The sequence below is a fragment of the Eubalaena glacialis genome, chromosome 9 (genome assembly GCF_028564815.1).
Source record: "Eubalaena glacialis isolate mEubGla1 chromosome 9, mEubGla1.1.hap2.+ XY, whole genome shotgun sequence".
Classification (NCBI taxonomy): domain Eukaryota; kingdom Metazoa; phylum Chordata; class Mammalia; order Artiodactyla; family Balaenidae; genus Eubalaena; species Eubalaena glacialis.
The window spans coordinates 110187270-110207400 of NC_083724.1; the positions used below are offsets into that span (position 1 = coordinate 110187270).

At 48.4% G+C, this 20131-nt stretch overlaps 1 protein-coding gene across 4 annotated transcripts in view; it reads left to right on the top strand.

Moving 5' to 3' along the window:
* The window catches only part of SLC25A37 (solute carrier family 25 member 37), a 40020-nt gene extending 20706 nt beyond the window's left edge, over positions 1 to 19314 (top strand). Inside the window, exons 2-5 of one of the 4 annotated variants that reach the window (XM_061200712.1) lie at positions 13109 to 13151; positions 13925 to 14153; positions 16178 to 16234; positions 18114 to 19314. In XM_061200712.1, the coding sequence (XP_061056695.1) occupies positions 13931 to 14153; positions 16178 to 16234; positions 18114 to 18634 (801 nt within the window). In that variant the 5' untranslated portion in view covers positions 13109 to 13151; positions 13925 to 13930 and the 3' untranslated portion in view covers positions 18635 to 19314. Of the gene's footprint in view, positions 1 to 13108; positions 13152 to 13924; positions 14154 to 14236; positions 15354 to 16177; positions 16235 to 18113 lie in introns of those variants that run through there. The other 3 variants (XM_061200711.1, XM_061200713.1, XM_061200714.1) reach the window with 3 other exon arrangements.
* Positions 19315 to 20131: the final 817 nt, after the last annotated feature.

Below are 20131 nucleotides of genomic sequence, written 5' to 3' on the forward strand. Positions count from 1 at the left end.
AAGTGCCCTGAACTCTTAGTGAACTTTCTGCAGCGCTTTCATCTGGACCCTTTGCACCAGTGTAAATTGACACTAGATTTTCCCCCCCACCTCTCTAGCTCCCCTGATGGTTACATAATCAGGATTAATGTAAGCAGCCGGCTCCATTCATTTAGAAATGGGGAGCAGAGAAAGGTGACTGTGGAAGTGGGGTGGGTGGGAGGGATGGAGACCCTCAGGGGCTGTTTTGTGCAGATCCCTCACCTCCCTGGGCCTCAGTTTCTCTTCTCTTAAGAGGGTCAGCGAACTAAAGGGCTGCTGGGCAGTGCTGACAATCACTCAGGTCGTCTAGTCCAAATATGCAGTGATTGCAGGGGCCTTGCTGCCAACCAGGGTGGATCCTGGGGGCATCCTCCTCAAGGAAATGAGCGTCTTATGAACGAATTAAGATAAAATGACATGACATCTTCCTAGGAATTTACTATTTATCTCCCCCTCACCCCCATAAAAAGGATCAATAGAAGCACCAGCAGCTGGATGCCAGACCCAAGGCAAAGGGCTTTTCATTCATTATTTCCTTTAATCGTCACAGAGGCTAGGAGGTGGCTGCTATGATGAGCCCCATTTCCAGGTAAGGAAACAGGCTGGGGTTCCATTCCTGTCCCTTTATTATGAGATTGTAGGAATTGTGGCCTGGAGTCCCCAGTGCCCTGTGGCTGGTAGCTTCCTCCCAGGACCCTGAGCTCTGTTGTGTGGTTTATGGCCTATCCTATTCTGTAGTCTAATGATTCAGTCCAAACATGTAATGAGATCCTTTGTGCCAAACAGCCATTTATGAGCAAGCAGGGAAAAATACCCTCACCTTCTAGGCAAGATTAAGCTAGTTTTGGTGGTAGTTCTTCATGATATTTCAAAGCCATTTGTATTAACACAGGTGGCAGTTTAGGGGTCATACTTGCTGGAGCCCTTCTACAAAATATTGCAGTGATGCTAACATTTACCGAGCACCTCCTCTACGGTGATAGGTGGTCGATGTGCTTGTGTTTTCTCACTTATTCATTGCAGGAAGCACGTGAGGTAGGGGTTTTCACTGATGAGGGAACTGAAGGGCAGAGAATTTTAGTAACTTAATGTGTACAGCTCAAAAATAGTGACGTGGTTGAGGACGGGGCCATCTTTGTGTCCCCAGGTCCTAATAACAGCGTCTGGCATGTTGTAGGAGCTCAGTATGGGATGGTTGAGTGAATGGATGAACTTCAAGCCCCAGGGACTCTCTGAGCATTGGGTGGGTGGGTGATTGAACGAGGTTTCTTTGAGATTCCATGATTGGGAGTTTTAACAAAGTGCGGTTGAAGGATGGTCAAGTGGGCGGGGTCCGGGAGTCGGAGTGCTGTCCAGTCTTAGTGCAGTGGTGACTAACTCTGGGAGCTTGGGCAAGTCATACGACCATTTCCTCATCAGCCAAGCAGAGTTGGGGGAGGGCTGGATGGGTGGGAAAACTCTGAAATCAAACAGAAGCCCAGAGGGAGGAGCCCCTCCACCCCATGCAAAACAAAACAGATGTTGCTGGAGCTTGGGGGGCTGAAGTAGGTAGCAGGGCTGTCTGGACTGTGCTTCTCCTGCATGCAGGAGATGCGCTGGTGCTCTGGGGTGGGGGACCTCGTGTGTTCCCTGGGCGCTTCCATGTGGACCCTTGTATTAAGCTTGTTCTTCAGTGCGGTTCTGTGATGCTTCAGCGAGTTTCCCCAGATGCCAGGAAAACAGAACACTTTGGAGAGTGAGGTGTTTCTCCAGTTCTGCCTCTGATGCCTTGTCCTTACTTGTAGGTGGGGTGTTTTTAAGCCAATGCCATAGACAAAGCTGCTGAGTCAGGGGAGGCCCCGGGGAGGCCAGGTGAGTGAAGTTCTGCTTTGAAAGCAGCCTGACCATTGGAGTATTCAGTCTCAGCCTTTGCATACTGATGGAGTGCCGGGGGTGTTCGTTGGTCAGGATGCCCTTCCTGCCCACAACCTGGGTGGGCAAGTGGTTCAAGCTCTTTTCCAGGACAGAGATGGGTTGGTATTGAACCGGGTTCTATTACCCAGCTCTGTTTGAGCCCAGCGTCCAGGCTGACGGCCAGAGTTGGGAAACAGTGATGCTGTGTGACCTCCAGGGGACCGGTCTCTGACTGCCTCTAAGTACCACCTGGACATAGACACCCCCGCCCCCCTCCCCAGGACCTGCATGGACTTAAGCAGCAAGGATTTATGTGACTTTGACGCATCAGGGCTACTCCCTCTTTAAAAGGTCCGGCACAGGAGGTGGTGTACACGTGACTTAGCACAGTCATAGAAGCAGGGCACATCAGAGACCAGGGAGAAGCTGGAGGTCATAGGTGACCCTTCCAGTCTACCTTTTCATGAGAGGTCCTGTAACCTGGTGGTTAAGGGCGCAGTCCTGGAGCCAGACCGTGTGGCTTCCGGTCCTGTCTGTACTCTGTCACCTTGGGGCAAGTCGCTTATCCCCCTGTGCCTCCGTTTCCTTGTTTGTAAAACGGGGATAGTTAGCTGCTCTCTAACTTTATTATAATTATTTTATTTATTATATTATATATAATACATTATTATTATAAATATTTTATTATATTTATTTATTTATGATATTTATTTTGTGAGTATTGGCATTGGGGCTCAGAGAAGTAAGGCGGTTTGCCTAAGGCCACATAGTCCTTCATGCCAAATGTGGGGCTTGAACATAGGAGTCCAGCCCTGGCTCCTCTTGCTGGAGAGTGACCAGTGGTCCAGGCTTCCCCTCCACCCATGCTCTCCCCGCCCTCTCTGTCTCCCAGTGAGGTCTCCAATCCCACCTATGACATTCCAACCCTGTTACCTGGAATCTTGGGCATTTGCCCACCTGTAGAGCAGAGATAATTTAATCCTTTGGGCGGGCCACCAACCAGGTACTCTGTGTCCTAGGTACCTGGGGCCTGAGCCAGGTACAGACTCTTTCATCCCTCCCTCCTGCTATAGAATTTTCTAGAGAAGGGGAGGAGTGAGCAGGTTTGGCTCCTATGATAAAGGAATGTGGGAATGGCATCCTTGGAGCCACAGGCAAGGCCATGAGCTCCTGCCTGTGGGTGGGAAGGCAGACGCCGTGGCTGTGCTGTTACAGTGACCTTGCAGCTTGGGAGCCAGCCGCCGGCCCGCAATGGGACCCCATGGGGAGGGCTTCTGTTGCACAGGCCTGGTCCCTCCTCCCAGATGCAGGAGATCCCAGCCGTCTTGCTTACCGTCTTGCTTGCTTGTAGCTGCTTTGTCAAGTGCGGGGCGTAACCATGGAGAACACTTGACTGTAAAGTAAATTCCAAACACCTTAGCAACCTATTCAGACGGGGCCTCCTGGAGTTCAGCCGCCCTCCCCCTCCATCCACACCTTACCGCATCCCCTGCACACACGCCCTCCAGCCAGACCCTCCTCTGTTTCCCAGACCCACCAGCACATTCACATCCTCCTCAGCCCGAATGTTCTCTTCCTTTCTCTGCTCGGTTTGCTTTTTTTTTTTCAATCAAAGTCACGCGTGCACCTAGTCAAAAAGTCAAATAGTGTGGAAGGGACTGTAATGACAGCTGCATTTCTTGCCAATTGAAATACCGTCCCCCTTTCCAGGTGCAGCTCAAATGGCCCTCTTCTGCCACCCTTTCTGGGTTGGATATGCTCTGGGGTCTGTGGCCTGTGTCCAGGAGAAGTGGTGTTTGGTGCTGTGGCTTCTTCCCTGGGAGGCCGAGGAACTTGGTTTGGGTTGTCTTGGTGGAATATGTGTTTTCTACTGAATACATCGTGGAAGCTCTTCACTTAGTCCTTTTTTTAAAAAAAAAAAAAAAATTGAAGTATAGTTGATTTACAATATTGTGTTAGTTTCAGGTGTACAGCAATATATATACATATTTATATATATTTTTTCAGATTCTTTTCCATTATATAGGTTATTACAAGATATTGAATATAGTTCCCTGGGCTATACAGTAGGTCCTTGTTGTTTATCTATTTGATATATAGTAGTGTGTATCTGTTAATCCCATACTGCTTATTTATCCCTCTTTTCCCCTTTCCCCTCTGGTAACCATAAGTTTGTTTTCTATGTCTGTGAGTCTGTTTCTGTTTTGTAAATAAGTTCATTTGTACTGTTTCTTAGATTCCACATATAAGTGATGTCATCACTTAGTCCTTTTGTCCCTAGAAATAGCAATGCCCCCTAAGCACACCCTTAATGGGCCTGAAGGTTTCAGGATTGCATCCGGAGAGCGTGAATGACAGATGGCAGGGATCCTCTGCAGTCCAGGCCCAAGACCACAGAGGCAGCAGGTAATCAGGAATGTCTGAGGGTGGCTGGTCTGATGAGAAGAGCAAATTTGACTTTTGTGAACATTGGACCCCATGGGAAATAAATGAAAAGGCAGAGCGGGCTTGAAGGTTTGCTCTCCCATGTGTGAACCCACTTCCTCCCACCCTCCCCCAACATCGGGGCCACCTGAAAACGCTGGGAGGTCTGGGGCTTTCTGTAGGCAAGGCAGGGACATTGACACAGGCCTGATTTACCTGGAGGTGTGTTCCCACCCCTCTCATCTCTTTTCTGTTCACCTTTTCTGGCCTGGTTTTCCAAGATCTGGCCCTTTGGCTGCTTTCATATAGGGGTTCTCAACAGGGGCTTTCAGAATGCAAATGCCTGGTCCTCCCGTGCACCACCCCGCTGCCTGCTCCTGAAGTACAGTCATTCTCCCAACAGACCCCCCTTTTTTGAGGGTGGGGAGAGGCAAGGACTGCTTTTGAGGACTCATTTTCTCTTGCTGGCTCTTAAATTTTCCTTTTGATTAAAAATCAGAGACACAGTATATTCTCCTTATGGATATACTTTTGCCAACTTGGGAGATGTAAAAAGACACGATTTGGAATTTTGAACCTGGGAATACACTTTGATGTGCCTCAGAGTGCCTGCGAACGGCCCGGTTCCCCGTGGAGGATTTTCTGCATTGCTCCGTTCCTGGTTAATGTGGTGCGGGGGTGATGCTGGATGCTGGCCTCATGCCTCATTTTTTATGATTTCTGCACGTGCTTTCAAAGGGCCAGGGCGTGATTGTTGGAAGCACCATCAGGAGTCCATCCCCTGTCATGAGCACGATGAGGATGCAAGTTCTGTCTGAGTCAGGACGCTGGCCGTTTTGAACTCAGAGTGCTGAAAGTTTTACTGTGCGTTGGCTCCCTTGATGTGGTTTGGGTTTCTTCGTCTGTTGCATGTCCCTCCTAAGGATTCTGGAAGGTGCGATGAGGGCTTTCCAAGCCCTCGATGAGGTCTGTGGCTTTGCTCCGGAAGGCGATCCTTTCCCCACAAAGCACTGTGCCAAAAAAAGCCTCTCCCTCCTGGCCTGCGTGTGCACCGGCTCTTGGGCGGCCGTCTCTCCTCTGGGCGGCTGTGCACGGGAGCTGCAGCATCATCGCAGACAGACCCCGGTGCAGCTTCACACAGTGTCGTGGATGGGCTGCCAGGGGAGGCCTTGCACGCATGGGTGGGTGGCCATGGGGTTTGGAAAATAGGGAGGGGGCTGGGGGCAGGCCCTGCAGTCCAGCCCAGGCATTTTACTGTGGTTCGACTTAGTGATGTCCATGCTCCTTGGAAACAGTTGGCAGATGGGAGGGAATTAAACTCGCCAACTTGACTTCTAATTCTGAAGCAGCCACTGGGCGGCAGATGCTAACATTGTTTGGCATCTTCCTAGCACTTTCTCGGTGCTTGAACCTTATTTCCTTTCTCTGGGAGGAAGGCTGGAGCAGAGATTCCTGGGCGACCTTCTGCAGCGCAGCCTTGGTCCCTCTGTGGGAGCCGTGGCTGCCCATCGTGCTGTGATGTTTGTTCATTCACACCGTGAACTGGGAGCCCCGTGCACGCCCCCCCCCCTCGTCTCCCTCCGCATCACACCTGCCTCAGGGGAGGAGCGTGGCAAATGCATTTGAATGGATGGATGAGTAGATTTCACATTATCTTTTTCTGGTCTTGAAAGTGCCACTTGTCCTGGGAAGTTTTTTTTTTTTTTTTTTATCTTATTACTTGGTTTTTATTTTTGAGAAATTCGGAAAGAAAGATTGGGAATCCCCAGCCGTGTCCAGGTCAAGTGGGAGGACAGTGGCCAAGTGACGCTGCAGCGGCTGGGGCCAGGCTGGCTTGGCCTCTGCGGGATCCCCGGGGAGGTCCGAGGACTCCCTGCCAGACTCAGCTTGCCCTCTTCTTTCTGGTGGGCCCAGATCCGTGACTCCTTATCCATGTGCCCTTGGGCAAGTCCCTTTTCCATTCTGGGCTCCAGTTTCCCAGCAGAAAAGGCAGGTGCTAATAAGCTAGATGTGCTCTCTGCCCAGCCCTTGCAGCTCCTGTTATACGATCCTTCGAGCTTACCTGGGGCGGAACACACATTTTCCACTCCCTCCCCGCCCTCTCAGTGAGAGAGAACAGGCCAGGACTTCCCTGGTGGTCTAGTGGTTGAGAGTCTGTGCTTCCACTGCAGGCGTGGCAAAAAAAAAAAAAAAAAGAAAGAAAAAAAGAAAGAGAGAGTACAGGCCTACAAGGTAGGCTTGTCCTGTTTTGTCTTCTTAGGGGAGAATTTGAGGAAGGGGCTTGACCCCTCCATTCTGGTCTTGCTGGCAGTTGATGGAGTTGGTTTAAGTGAGGTGGATGGAGTTAGAGTCTGTCATACGGAGTGAAGTAAGTCAGAAAGAGAAAAACAAATACCGTATGCTAACTCAGATATATGGAATCTAAAGAAAAAAAAAAAGTCATGAAGAACCTAGTGGTAAGACGGGACTAAAGACACAGATGTAGAGAATGGACTTGAGGTTATGGGGAGGGGGAAGGGTAAGCTGGGACAAAGTGAGAGAGTGGCATGGACATACATACACTACCAAACGTAAAATAGATAGCTAGTGGGAAGCAGCCGCATGGCACAGGGAGATCAGCTCGGTGCTTTGTGACCACCTAGAGGGGTGGGATAGGGAGGGTGGGAGGGAGGGAGATGCAAGAGGGAAGAGATATGGGAACATATGTATATGTATAACTGATTCACTTTGTTATAAAGCAGAAACTAACAGACCATTGTAAAGCAATTATACTCCAATAAAGATGTTAAAAAAAAATAAAATAAAATTTGGATTCCTCCTGTAGAATGACTGTTCTAGAGCTGGGGGGGGAAGGATTGCTTAGGTGATGCAGTGAGTGGCAGAACCAGGCCAGAGACCCAGGTCTCCTGATCTCGGGGCCCATGCACTATCCTCCATCCCGTCCCTTTGAGAACAACGGCAGTTATGCGAGTTGATGTGGAGTAAAAGGCTCCATCACGTGCCACACAGGGCTTGTCCTGCTCATTTGTCCCCCGCACGGCCCCCCCACCAGGCCTAGTCTTCCAGGCTGTTCCCTGCTGCCCATGCTCTGCAGGGGCTGCCCCGGGGGTCCCTCTGACTCCTAGAGCTGATCTCTGCACTTCCTGCTTCCAGGGTCCGTGCCATTGGCTGCAGCTGTGTTTTCTCAAGTGAGTTCTGCGAGGCGTAACCGATTATTCAGGGAGATGAGGCTTCCATGGCCAAAGACAAACCCTGAAGAAGTGCCTTGAAACAAAGCTCAACAGCCTGCTTTCCTGAAGGACTCCCCTGAGTCTTTATTGTGCTAATGTACATTATGAATTTCCAAGAGGGGAGAATTAAAGTGCAAAGAATAGGAATTTATTATAAACATGGGAGCTGGACAGCTAGGTATGAACTGAAACTCAGGACATAAATGGCAGTTGGTGAAATTCTGTCTCCGTTTTCTTGTTTTTTTATTTTTATTTTAATTTCTGCTCTTTCTCTGTGCATCTTCATTCATTCATTTTCTTTTCCTTCTCTCCACCCTCACACCTTTTTTTTTAAATTGTGGTAAAAAAAACATAACATCAAATGTACCATCTTAACCATTTTTAAATGTCCTGTTAAGTGGCGTTAAGTATGTTTATATTGTTGTGCAACCATCACCACCATCCATCCACAAAACTCTACATCTTTTTTTTTTTTAATTTAAAAAAAATTTTGTGGCCGCGTGGCTTGCAGGATTTTAGTTCCCTGACCAGGCCCAGGGATTGTGCCCCCTGCAGTGGAAGCACAGAGTCTTAACCACTGGACCACCAGGGAAGTCCCAGAACTCTACATCTTGCAAACCCCAAATCCTACCCTTTAAACAATAACTCCCCATATCCGCTCCCCCCAGCTCCTGGCAACCATCATTCTGCTTTCTGTCTCTCTGAATTAGAGGTCTCTAGGACCTCTTATAAGTGGAATCATACACTATTTGTCTTTCTGTGATTGGCTTATTTCACTTAGCATCATGTCCTCAGGGTTCACCCACGTCATAGCACAAGTCAGAATTTCCTTCTCTTTTAAGGTGAATAATATTCCACTGTGCGGGTGGACCACATTCTGCTTATCCGTTCATCTATTGATGGACACTTGGGTGGTTCCCACTCACCCCTAACTTTTTCTCCTTCTCTAGTCCACAGGTAGATAGAAAATGCCCAGCCCTCAGTTGTACATTTTATGGGCAGAGTCACAGAAAAAGAAAAAAACAAGAGACTATATTGATTATCTCCTCTCCAGCCCTGGTCCCTGCAGCCTCACTCTCACCTGCCCACCTTCAGCTTCTCTCAGGCTCCCTTCTGAGGATGCTTTCATGACCTCACATGATGGTACAGATGGGTCACTCCTGCTCCCTTTTCTGAGCCCCTTCTGACAATCCGTATCATTCTCCTCTTACTTCACACTTTCCTTGTTTATTTCCTCTTGGTCTCCTGGCTCCCGACCCCGAGTGGGTGCCCCCTGCAGGCAGATTGGGGAAATGAAGGTGCTGCAGGACCAAGGAGGCGCTGGCCCCAAGCCTGGCCGTGGTGGTTGACGTGGGCTGAGAGGGGGCTTCCTGGGTCCTCAGCGCTCATGGACCACTTGCTGCTGTTCTGGGCGTGGGTCATTGACTATGGCCTGCCACTGAGTAACCCACCTCCCCGAGGACAGAGAAGTCCACTGAAGTCCAGCTGTCCTTTTCCACAGGATGATCTGTTTTGGTTCAAAATTTATTTATTCCAACTGCCTCACCCCTCATATAAAGAGGGGGGAGGTGAGAAATCAACCCCAAATTTCCCTTGTAAGTCTCCGTGAGCCGGCTGACATGAGCAGCTTTGTAAGGCAGAGACCACCCGTGCCCTCCGCCCCCCGCCCGCCGTGCCTTCACATATATAGGGGGCAGGTAGGAAGGGGGGACGATTATCGTTGACTGCACTCCAAGCCAGGCATTTCCTGAAGTCACCTCACTCAGTCTGCCAACAGCTCTCTGGGGGGTTTTTCCGTACCCCAAGACTAAGGAACCTGCTTGAGGTCCCTGAGCTGGGATGATGCAGACCAGTGATGTCGGCTTGGCCGGCTCTAAAGCCTTGGCACCGTGTGCCCACTACTCCCTGCCTTTGCCTCTCCACATACACCACGCTCCCAGCCAGCCCTCACCACTCCTCAAGTGACCAAAGGTGAATCGATTACTGCCGAGGCCGGGTGAAGAACGTCATTAGAAAGCGTTAGGGCCTAGAAGGGGCCTTTATTTAGCAGTTCTCCAAAAGTGTGAGTGAAGATAAGGATCATCTGGGGAATTAAAAAAGAAAACTAAGCCAGACAGAGAAAGACAAATAATCATATGATATCACTTATATGTGAAATCTAAAAATTTTTAACAAAAGATACCAATGAACTTATTTACAAAACAGTAATAGACCCACAGACATAGAAAAGTTATGGTTACCAAAGGGGAAAGGTGGGGTAAATTAGGAGTTTGGGAGTAACATATACACACTACCATGTATAAAATAGGTAACCAACAGGGACCTCCTGTATAACACAGGGAACTATACCCAGTATTTTGTAATAAGGAAAATAAAATTCTTTTCCCTGTAAGGGAAAAGAATCTGAAAAAGAATATATATATATATATATTGATATAGATACACACATACATATACACGTATATACATATATGTGTGTATGTGTGTGTGTATATATATATAGAGAGAACTGAATCACCTTGCTGTACACCTGAAACTAACACGACATTGTAAATCAACTATACTTCAATTAAAAAAAAAGTTTTGAATCCATATGTGTTGGGGTGGTGCCCAGACAGGTATTTTTAGACATTTCCCAAGTGATTCTGATAATTAGCCGCTGTTTTGATCCCCCCCTTTGCTTTACAGTTGAGGGCACTGGGGACCAGAGAGGTGAGATGCCATGGCCAAGGCCACTTGGCCCTGTCAGAGCCAGTGAGGGCCAGGATCCAGTGTCACGGCTCCTCACTCCAGTCCTGTGTGTTTTCTTGCACTGCCACACCCCTGCTTGCAAGGGGCTGCTGGGACCGAGGAAGGCTGTCCTCCATAGGCTGGTCTTGCCACCCCAGGCCAGAAACCGGGAGGAGGCAGCATAGGCAGTTGCTGCAGACCTTCCCCAAGGCGGGTCTCTCCTCCGGGAATGGGCCTGGCAGGAGCCACTTCTTAGTGACAGGCCCCAGGTAGGCCCCCAGGGACAGACTGCCTCTGCTCCTCTTGTGGCTCAGAGACTCACACTCTGGGCTTGAGAAATGCAGCCAAATGTGAACTTTTCATCAATAAGGAAAGCTCTAGATATAAAGGGTGCTGGGAGGGACAGGTAATTCCAGGAAAGCATGCTTATATTTAGGGGAGGTGAATAAGGGACATAGTACCGCTTCACCCTAGTCGGCATCCTAAGTTGCATGTGTGTTTGTTTGCGTATCCATTCATTCAACAAATATTTATTGGTCCCCCACTGTGAGTTAGACACTGTAATAGGCATTGGAGATGTGCTGTGACTCAGACAGACACAGCCCCTGCTCCACGGAGCTTAGAACGGTCTGGAAGGCCATGTGCTAGAACCATATTACTTAGCCTCTTGATGAATCCTTTATTGTTATTAACAGCAAGGATAGTAATAGACATTTAATTTTCTCACTCCTTCTCTCAAAAGAGGAAGCTGAAGCTTAGAGAGGTTAACTGCCTTGTCCAGGGTCACACCGTAAGTGATGGAATCAGTTCTGTCTGATAGCAGAACTTTCCTTCTGGGCCACCTGGTTGTACCACCTCCTGCGTCAGGCTCCTGATTTTTATCAGGGGCAGTGATAAGAAAAAGCCAGGCGAAATATGAAGCTTCATTTGCTCTAAAGCTTGAGCAATTTCAAATATCCGTTAGAATTTAGTGCTAGAGAACCTCTGCCGTCCCTGGAGCACCAGTTTTGCCTCTTCCAAAGGGAGCACTTTGCATTTCGTGTACTTTATTTTCTCTGGCCAGCAGTGCACCTAGGAGCAAAGCACAGGTTTTGTAGCCATGAGTCAGCGACCTTCCTGCTTGGCACACTCACCCACTTCTTCCTTTGGTCTTGTTTGCTTATAATGTGTCCTGCATTATCAAGTTGCCTAAAATCCTTTTGAAACGGGTTAGAATAGAAAACACTTAAGCAAAAAGGTACAGGGACACTGACCCTGTCCATTCCCCCCTGGGAATGTGGGACCCAAGTGTCTGGCGGCTTCCTCTGGCTGAGTCAGGGGGCATTTTCACCAGTCTGTGGTAGAAGAAAAGAGGGGAAAGTAGTATTTAATAAAGCTAAATTGAACTTAAAGACCAATTTTGTAGTCAGAAGTAGTCTTTCCTTTTTTTTTTTTTTTAAGGCATTAAAGGTGTCCTGGGACTTCCCTGGGGGTCCAGTGGTTAAGGCTCCACGTTTCCACTTCAGGAGGCATGGGTTCGATCCCTGGTCAAGGAACTAAGATTCCGCGTGCCGCGCCGCAGGGCCAAAAAATAAAAAAAAAGTTCTTTCTTTTACGAAATGATGATTATAATAAAGGGCAGTGGTGCTTGTTGCTTATATTGTTATTATTTTTATGTCCTTTCTTGGCAAAGTGAAAATTTGTCAACGGTGTGCCCATTTTCTGTGTGGTTTTACTGACTGGTAAAATCCTAAGTCTGAAAACCACCACTAATTTGGTTTTCATGCTGTTCCTCTGAGCCCTGGGGTTCCTGGTGGGGGAGATTTCTGCCTTGAGGAGTGAGAGGAGGGCACAGAACTTTTTGTCCCATTTCCAGTCAGAGAAGCTCTTTTATTTTATATATTAGTTTCTTTATGATTTTGTTTAGAGGTAAAAGGGTATTCCTACCAAAGTTTGGAGACCCTCTGCTCTAGACTATTTGTGTGTTGGGTGGAGGGGAGTGGAGGAGGGAATGCTGCTTTTGCAGGACTGAGCCAGTGTGGTACTTTTACCCACAAATATTTCTTATCTACTGTACTGGTCAGGGCTCTTCAGAGAAACAGAGCCAATAATGTGTATATGTTTGTGTGTGTGTGTGTGTGTGTGTGTGAGAGAGAGAGAGAGAGAGAGAGAGAGAATTGGTTCACATGATTGTGGAGACTGGCAAGTACAAAATCTGCAGGCCAGGCCAGCTGGAGACCCAGGGAAGAGTTTATGTTACAACCAAAGACTGGAGGCAGAATTCTTTCTTCCTCGGGGGACACTAGTTTTTTTTCCTCTTCAGGCCTTCACCTGATTAGACGAGGCCCACCCACACAATGGAGGGTAATCTGCTTTACTCAAAGTCTACTGGCTTTAAATGGTAATCTCATCTATAAAATACATTCACAGCCACATGTAGACTAGTGTTTGGCCATAATTGGAGCCAGCATGGGTACCGTGGCCTCGCCGGGTTGTTGGCATATAAGATTCACCTTCACACCTACTCAAGTGCCTGGGGAGTGTGATGGGGATGACAGAGATGGGGAAAGCTGGTCTTTGCCTCCAGGGGGCAAGACTATACATAGGAAGAAATTAAGAACAAGACCATATATTTCAGTGCTAACTTGTATAGATGAAATGTAAAAAGTATTTAGAGGAGATGAGGGGGTGGGGGTTGGAGGATTCCAGGGAGATTTATGGTTGGGGCTGAATGGAGCTTTCACAACACAGAGGTCTCAGATAAGTGAGGGCACAGAAGACTTTAGAACCGGAGTGGGAACCCCTGGATAATAATGATGCTTCTATTTCAGGGGTCCCCTCCCCCTGGGCCACACAGCAGGAGGTGAGCAGCAGGTGAGTGAGTGAAGCTCCATCTGTATTTACAGCCACTTCCCATCGCTCGCATTACCACCTGAGCTCCACCTCCTGTCAGATAAGCAGTGGCATTAGATTCTCATAAGAGCGCGACCCCCTATGTGTGAACTGCACGTGTGAGGGATCTAGGTTGTGCGCTCCTTATGAGAATCTAATGCCTGATGATCTGAGGTGGAGCTGAGGCGGTCTCATCCCCCCCAGACGGGACCATCTAGTTACAGGAAAACAAGCTCAGGGCTCCCACTGACTCTGCATTATGGTGAGTTGTAGAATTATTTCATTATATATTACAATGTAATAATAATAGAAATAAAGTGCACAATAAATGTAATGCCCTTGAATCATCCCGAAACCATCCCCCCCACCCCTCTACCCCCGATCCGTGGAAACTGGTCTCTGGTGCCAAATCCCGAGGCCCAGAGAGGTTAAGGGATTCATCAGAAGTCACACAGCTTGCCAGTGGCCGGGCAGGTGCTCCTACTCCAAATCCTGCCCCTCATCTTTTACCGCCTTTGCTGGGCATAATGAAATCCATGTGAACGTGTGTGTGTGTGTGTGTGTGTGTGTGTGTGTGTGTGTGTGTAGGGATGGGGGATTACTCCAGAAAGGAGAAGAATAAAAGTTTTCTTCACCCAGAAATCCTGTGAATCTGTAAACATGGCCTGTTTTTTTCTCACTCTCTCCCTGGGTCTTCCTTTCCCTCCTGACCAGCCTCATTAACCCCACTCTTTTCTTTTCTCGCCCTCCCCCAGACACGAATGCAGAGTTTGAATCCAGATCCCAAAGCCCATTACACAAGTGTCTACGGAGCCCTCAAGAAAATCATACGGACTGAAGGCTTCTGGAGACCCTTGCGAGGCCTCAACGTGATGATGATGGGCGCAGGGCCGGCCCATGCCCTGTATTTTGCCTGCTATGAAAACATGAAAAGGACTTTAAATGCCGTTTTCCACCACCAAGGGAACAGCCACCTAGCCAATGGTATTTGCAAGCATTTGTCTGGAGTTAGAAAGGTCTCTCCTTCAACAGACCCTTCCCCAGGGTTCTCCTCCCTGTGACCCAGCAGCCTGATGCCTCATCTCCGCCACGCTTGCTCATGAATCAAGGACTCTAGATTTGTGTGTGCACACACACCCAAACACACGCACACACACACGCGCACGCGCTTTTTTTCATTCCCCTCCTTCGCTCTCTGAAGCCCAGGGAGAATCAGTGACAGAGGTGTTTCATTGTTGAGTGGGTTTTGCCTTTTTGCTTTTTAAAAAAAAAAAAAAAAAAAAAAATTCAAAAGCAATTAATGATCAGATCTAGGGGAGAAACAAAACAAAACAAAACAAAAAAAACAAACAACCCTGAATAGAAACAAAACTTTTGAATGCTGGATTCCAAAAAAAAAAAAAAAGTTATGTGGACAGCTTCTTTGAGACTATTTAAAAACTGGCCCAACAGGTCTCTACAACGTCAAGATCTAACTAAGCTTTAAAAGGTCAAGAAGTTTTATGGCTGACAAAGGATTTGCTCCTGCGCAGAGGACCTTTCCCACCTAAGCTTCTGGGATTTGGGAATTTCGCCCCCATTCTCTTCCGTCTGTTGCATCTCTCTGCAAGCAAGGGCTGAAATCGTTTTCTTTTGTTGTTTTGAGGGAACCAGGAGGGTGGGGGGTGGCCTGAGCTGGCCGCAGGCAACTGTTATATAGGCTTGTCTTACTGGGCCCTGCCAAGTGGTTATTTTCGCCTCCTGTGGGTTTGGCTTTTGTTGGTTTCTGTTTGGGTTTGGAGTGAGACTCTGGCTAGTGGCATAAGGAGAACTTACTTTAACAAATTTATTTTTCAGCAACAGAGAGGTAGATGTGACTGGCAACAACTTTCTACCCCTTCTCTTTTTTGTTCTACTCAGAACCAGAAAGCATCCCTCCCACCAGCAAACCCTGGTAATAATGACTCCGACCTGGCTGGTTTGCAGACATTGGTTTTGCTTTTTAAAAATCGGCCCCTAGTTGCATTTGTCCGGACCGTCACCAAGATCTGCACTCTTGATGCTGTCCTCAAGTTCGTGGCCTCAGGGCCCTCCTTTTGCTGAAACTGCCTTTTTAGCTCCTTGGTCTCTGAGCCCCTTGAAGGCGGTTTGAACGGAGCCCAGTTTATGTCAAGTTCTGCCCAGCACTGTTATTGCTTCACTGTGGTGTGTGCTTTGGTCGCGTTTTGACCTTTCTGGGGATGATCCTAAGCGTGTGGGAGGGAGGGAGGGAAGGGGGATTTATATGCATTTCTGAAGCATTAGCCTGTGTCCCTCTTTCTTCCCACCTTTTAGCAGTTATCTTAATTACTGGGCAGTGTCACCTACAGAGGGAGGAAACCCAGAGCCAAAAGCAAAATTCCAGGCTGGAATCTGGCTTTTGAAGTTCCTGGTTCTTGAAGCCAGGCCAGAGGAGACCCTCAGATGGGCTCGGCCATTTCTGAGACACGTCATCACTTTGCAAACTCACCCTGGAAATCTGCCATATGCAGATCTCCCTGACGCCCTTTTCCCTTGGCCATTTGCTTTTTAAAAATGCCTGGATTTTATTAAGGAATTTTCTTAAAGATTTCTCTTCTTCTTGCCCCTTCTCTGCCTGTATACATGATATCATCCCCTTCCATTGCCCCCAGCTTAAAGGCAGAGTGGATTAATCTGTAGGCAAAGGCCAGAGATGAGAGAGAATTAAAATCTCTATAGTGGAAAAAGCCACCAAGTGTGTTTTCTGGTAGCATCCAATGTTGGCAGGTCTAGCCTTTTCCTAGGGAAAATGAGTTTCTGCAGGATTGAAATGTGAGTAACGGTGCCTGTGTTACCTTCCTCATTTTTATCCAGTATTTTCCATGATCACTTTAGGGTTTTAAGAGTCAATGCTCACCTGGGTGGAGTTGGTAGTGAGTTTTGCTTCTTAGAAAGCAAGGTCCAGGGTTCCAGGAACTTCCTCAGAACCCCTGGTCCCAGAGGGTAATTTTCTGGAGTTTGTTTTGCAGGGATAGCTGGGAGTATGGCCACCCTGCTCCACGATGCGGTAATGAATCCAGCAGAAGGTAATGTTTCATGGTCCCAGGGCGTGGCAGTAGGGGATGCGCAGAGGGGCAGGAGCAAAGTTGGGGGGTGGGGACAGAAGGTCGGGCAAGGGAACTCCTGGTCCCCAGTCAGAATAAGCAGGAGAATTCGTACCATGTTCTCAAAGGCCTCGAGAAGGCACGTGAGCATTTGAGCTCTGGGATTCCTGTTCGCTTAAACAGAGCTACTCAGGGTGTGATCCACAGACCGGTAGCATCAGTGTCTCCTGGGAGCATGTTAAACATGGTGACTCTCAGGTTCCACCCCAGACCTACTAAACCAGAATCTCTGGGGGTAGAGACAGGATATCTGCTTAACAGGCTCTCCTGGCAATTCTTTTGTGTGCTTTTGCACTACTCTGAAACCTGTGTGTGCTCGCATGCATACACATGTGCACACACACACACCCCACTGGGCCCTTGTTCACCATTATCAACCATAGACGAATTTAGAAGGAACCTGTCAGAGGCTTATGGGCTTATGTTCAATTTGCTTTTTTAAAAGAAATTTGAAATTATTATGGAAAATTTCAAACAGGCGAATGTAGGGGGAAGAGTATGGTGAACCCCCATGTGTGTATCGCTCTACTTCATAAATTAGTATTTGACCATTTTGTTGTAGCTGTCTCCTCCCACATAACCTTCTTTTTTTTTTTTTCCTTTTGAATTTTGGGAGCATTATAAAGCAATTCTTAGCTGTGCAGACGAGTTCTGTCAGCTTTTTCAATATCCTCGTGTCCTCAGCCAACCTGGGTCTGAATAGTGAGGAGCTTTTGGACCCGGTGCTGGGCATACCTTCAGCTGGGTTATTCTCTGTGTGAGATGTAGGACTCTCTCCCTTTTCCTCCTCTCTCTGAAAATGGTCCCTTGCCAGAAGGGAGAATCAGAGGTTAAAAAGTACAGCATTTTAAATCTTGTGTTATAAGTTTGTCTGGTTTTGTCTTTTAAGGTTACAATTTATTTGCTCTCAGCTGCCTCCCATGCCTTAGCAGATAGGAAACTTGTTCTGACTTTCAGGGATGTATGGGTCAGATTGGGAGGTGGGCTGCTTTTTCTGTGTGTTTAAGGCAATTCATAGTCAATGAGCAGTAAGTTAGCGCATGTCAACGAGGCAAGAATTTTATTTCTACTTTTTTTGAAGGAGAGAAAAATGAGGTTCAACTCCACCCTCTTCTCCTTGACATTATGTCGTTTTAAGGACTTTATTTCTGTAAAAGTAAAGCACGCTGTTTGTGTTTATCTTGCAATGCGTGGGGACAATTACAATTCTAAGTATTTGCCCCATGTCCTTTGACCCACCAGTTACTTTTGTATTAATAAAGCCAGGGTCCTCACTGGAGTTTGCCATTGAACTTGGGCCGATATCATTCTAGTGTCTCTTCCAAGAGCACTGAGACCCAGAAGCTAAAAACACTGTCAGAGGTACAGACCACTGAGAATGAAAGACGGGACACGTGTCCAATAGACGTACTGGGACGGAAGAGGGCAGAGGAGCCAGGAGCAGGCTCTAGATTCCTCAGCGTGCGTGAAGCCCGAGGCAGCTAGGGCCTGGGGGATCAGCTCGGGGAATCTCGTCTGAAGTGGCTGCCTGGTTTGGGGGCCACGTCAACCAAGAGTCAGGCAGGAGAAACGTCAGGAAACAGCCACCTCCTGGCCCTGGATCCCGGAGGCATGTGTCTATAAACGGGATGCCCTGGAGCTGGCCCTCGGTGGTTTCTCGGGCTGGGGCTGGGTGTGTGCTAGCTCTCTGTGCCCTGTTACCCATGTGTCTAAACTTGCTTGTTTCTCTTTATGGCTTGGCTTCCCATCTCACTCCGACCTGGGGTGGGGCTAAGCCCAACCACCCGGGACCCGCCCACAGTTGTGAAGCAGCGCTTGCAGATGTACGACTCGCCGCACCGGTCGGCCCTCAGCTGCATCCGGACCGTGTGGGGGACGGAGGGCTTGGGGGCCTTCTACCGGAGTTACACCACGCAGCTGACCATGAACGTTCCATTCCAGTCTATCCACTTCATCACCTACGAGCTCCTGCAGGAGCAGATCAACCCGTACCGGGGCTACAACCCGCAGTCCCACATCATCTCAGGCGGGCTGGCCGGGGCCCTGGCTGCAGCCGCCACCACCCCTCTGGACGTTTGTAAAACCCTCCTCAACACTCAGGAGAACGTGGCCCTCCACCTGGCCAACGTCAGCGGCCGGCTGTCGGGCATGGCCAACGCCTTCCGGACGGTGTACCAGCTCAACGGCCTGCCCGGCTACTTCAAGGGCGTGCAGGCCCGCGTCATCTACCAGATGCCGTCCACTGCCATCTCCTGGTCCGTCTATGAGTTCTTCAAGTACTTCCTCACCAAGCACAAGCTGGAGAATCGAACTCCGTACTAAAGGAACGGGCTGTGGGAAGTGATGCCAGAATCTTTGATTGTGCAAAGGCTTTCCCTGACTGTTCCCCTTCCCCTGCCCTCACACCAAGATTATCAGGGCAGGCTGTTGGCAGGATCTGCTCCCTGACGCCTTAGAGAGAGGAGAGGACGGGACAGCCGCTTACACGATGGCCGTCCGTCCGCAGGGATATCCCAGGTGGTAGAAAGTGTTGAAAGACTGGCAGGGGAGCGAGAAAGTGCTTTCTCTCTTCCTCCCCCCGCCTCCGAGAGCGATGTAGCTTTTCTGCTTCAGTATAGCATCTCCTCCCCTAGAATCGTACGTAGATCACCCAGGAGGGAAGAAAATGTGCAGTGACTGAAAACATTAAAGAGGAAAAAAAAAATTATGTATATAGAAGTTCCAGTACACAGTATCAAATAGATGGATAATGTTTATCCTTTATTTTTCTATGTAGAAGTTTTTGGATTTGCGTGTGTGCCTCTGTGTGTGTACAAGCAAGTGTTACAGCTGGGAATATAAAGCTGTTTAAAAAAAAACAAAAAATAGCTGAATTCTTCCATCCGGTTAAGTCAAAAGGCACCAAAGTAATACATCGCTCCACGTGGTCTAAAATTGTGTTGAGCCCCCCCCCCCCCAGATGGAAGTTCCACTTGAATGTAAAATAATAAATATAAGGTTTATATTTTGAATTTTCTTTTCATAGGGGAAAATGGTACGTTGCAAAAAAAGTCAAAATAATGATGTAATACTTTTAGCTACTTTTTTTTTTTTTTTCTTAATCAGTCACCTTCATGTGCCTTTTCCCTTTGTCTTTTCCTAGAAATTCCAGGACCGAAGATCTGGCCCTGGGGCTTTTCTTCTTGCTGTGTGCTCGCCCGCGCGCGCACACACGTACTGGGCGGCAGCACGGCTCACACTGGAGCACAGTGGCCACCAGTGGAATTAGGGTGGCTGGTCTTAACACTTACTGAAACCATTTCCTTCCCTTGTGGGTGACGTGAATGTATGCCTCGCGGGGCCAGCACTTAAAAGCCCTTGAAATGCCAACGCTTGGCCACTTGTTGGGCGGGCAAGTGTGATAAATCCTACCTTGATCCTTGGACTTAATTCTCCAACAGTCTTTTAACCCAGGCACTTCAGGTATTCTTGTCTGTGTGTGTGTTTGACTAAATCTCCTGATCTCCTATGTTTCCCTGTGCAGTTTTAGGGGTTTTAAAAAACACAGCAAGCATATCTACGGCATTTGTCTGTACACCTGCCCGGCACAAATTTCCCCCTTAAGAGCCTCTCACCGCGCAGGGACAGGCCAGGCTCCCCAGCCCCACAGCGCAAGGGACCCGGGCCCTCGTGCTCAGTCAGGATGCCTCTCGAACCATCTTCGGCCTTGCTTGGTCCGCGCCAGCTGAGAACACGATGCCTTGTTTCCTGAAATGGCCTATCTGAGCCAGATTATCCCTGAGAGCAAATGCAAGCGTGTTTCCTACAGCCAAGCCTTCC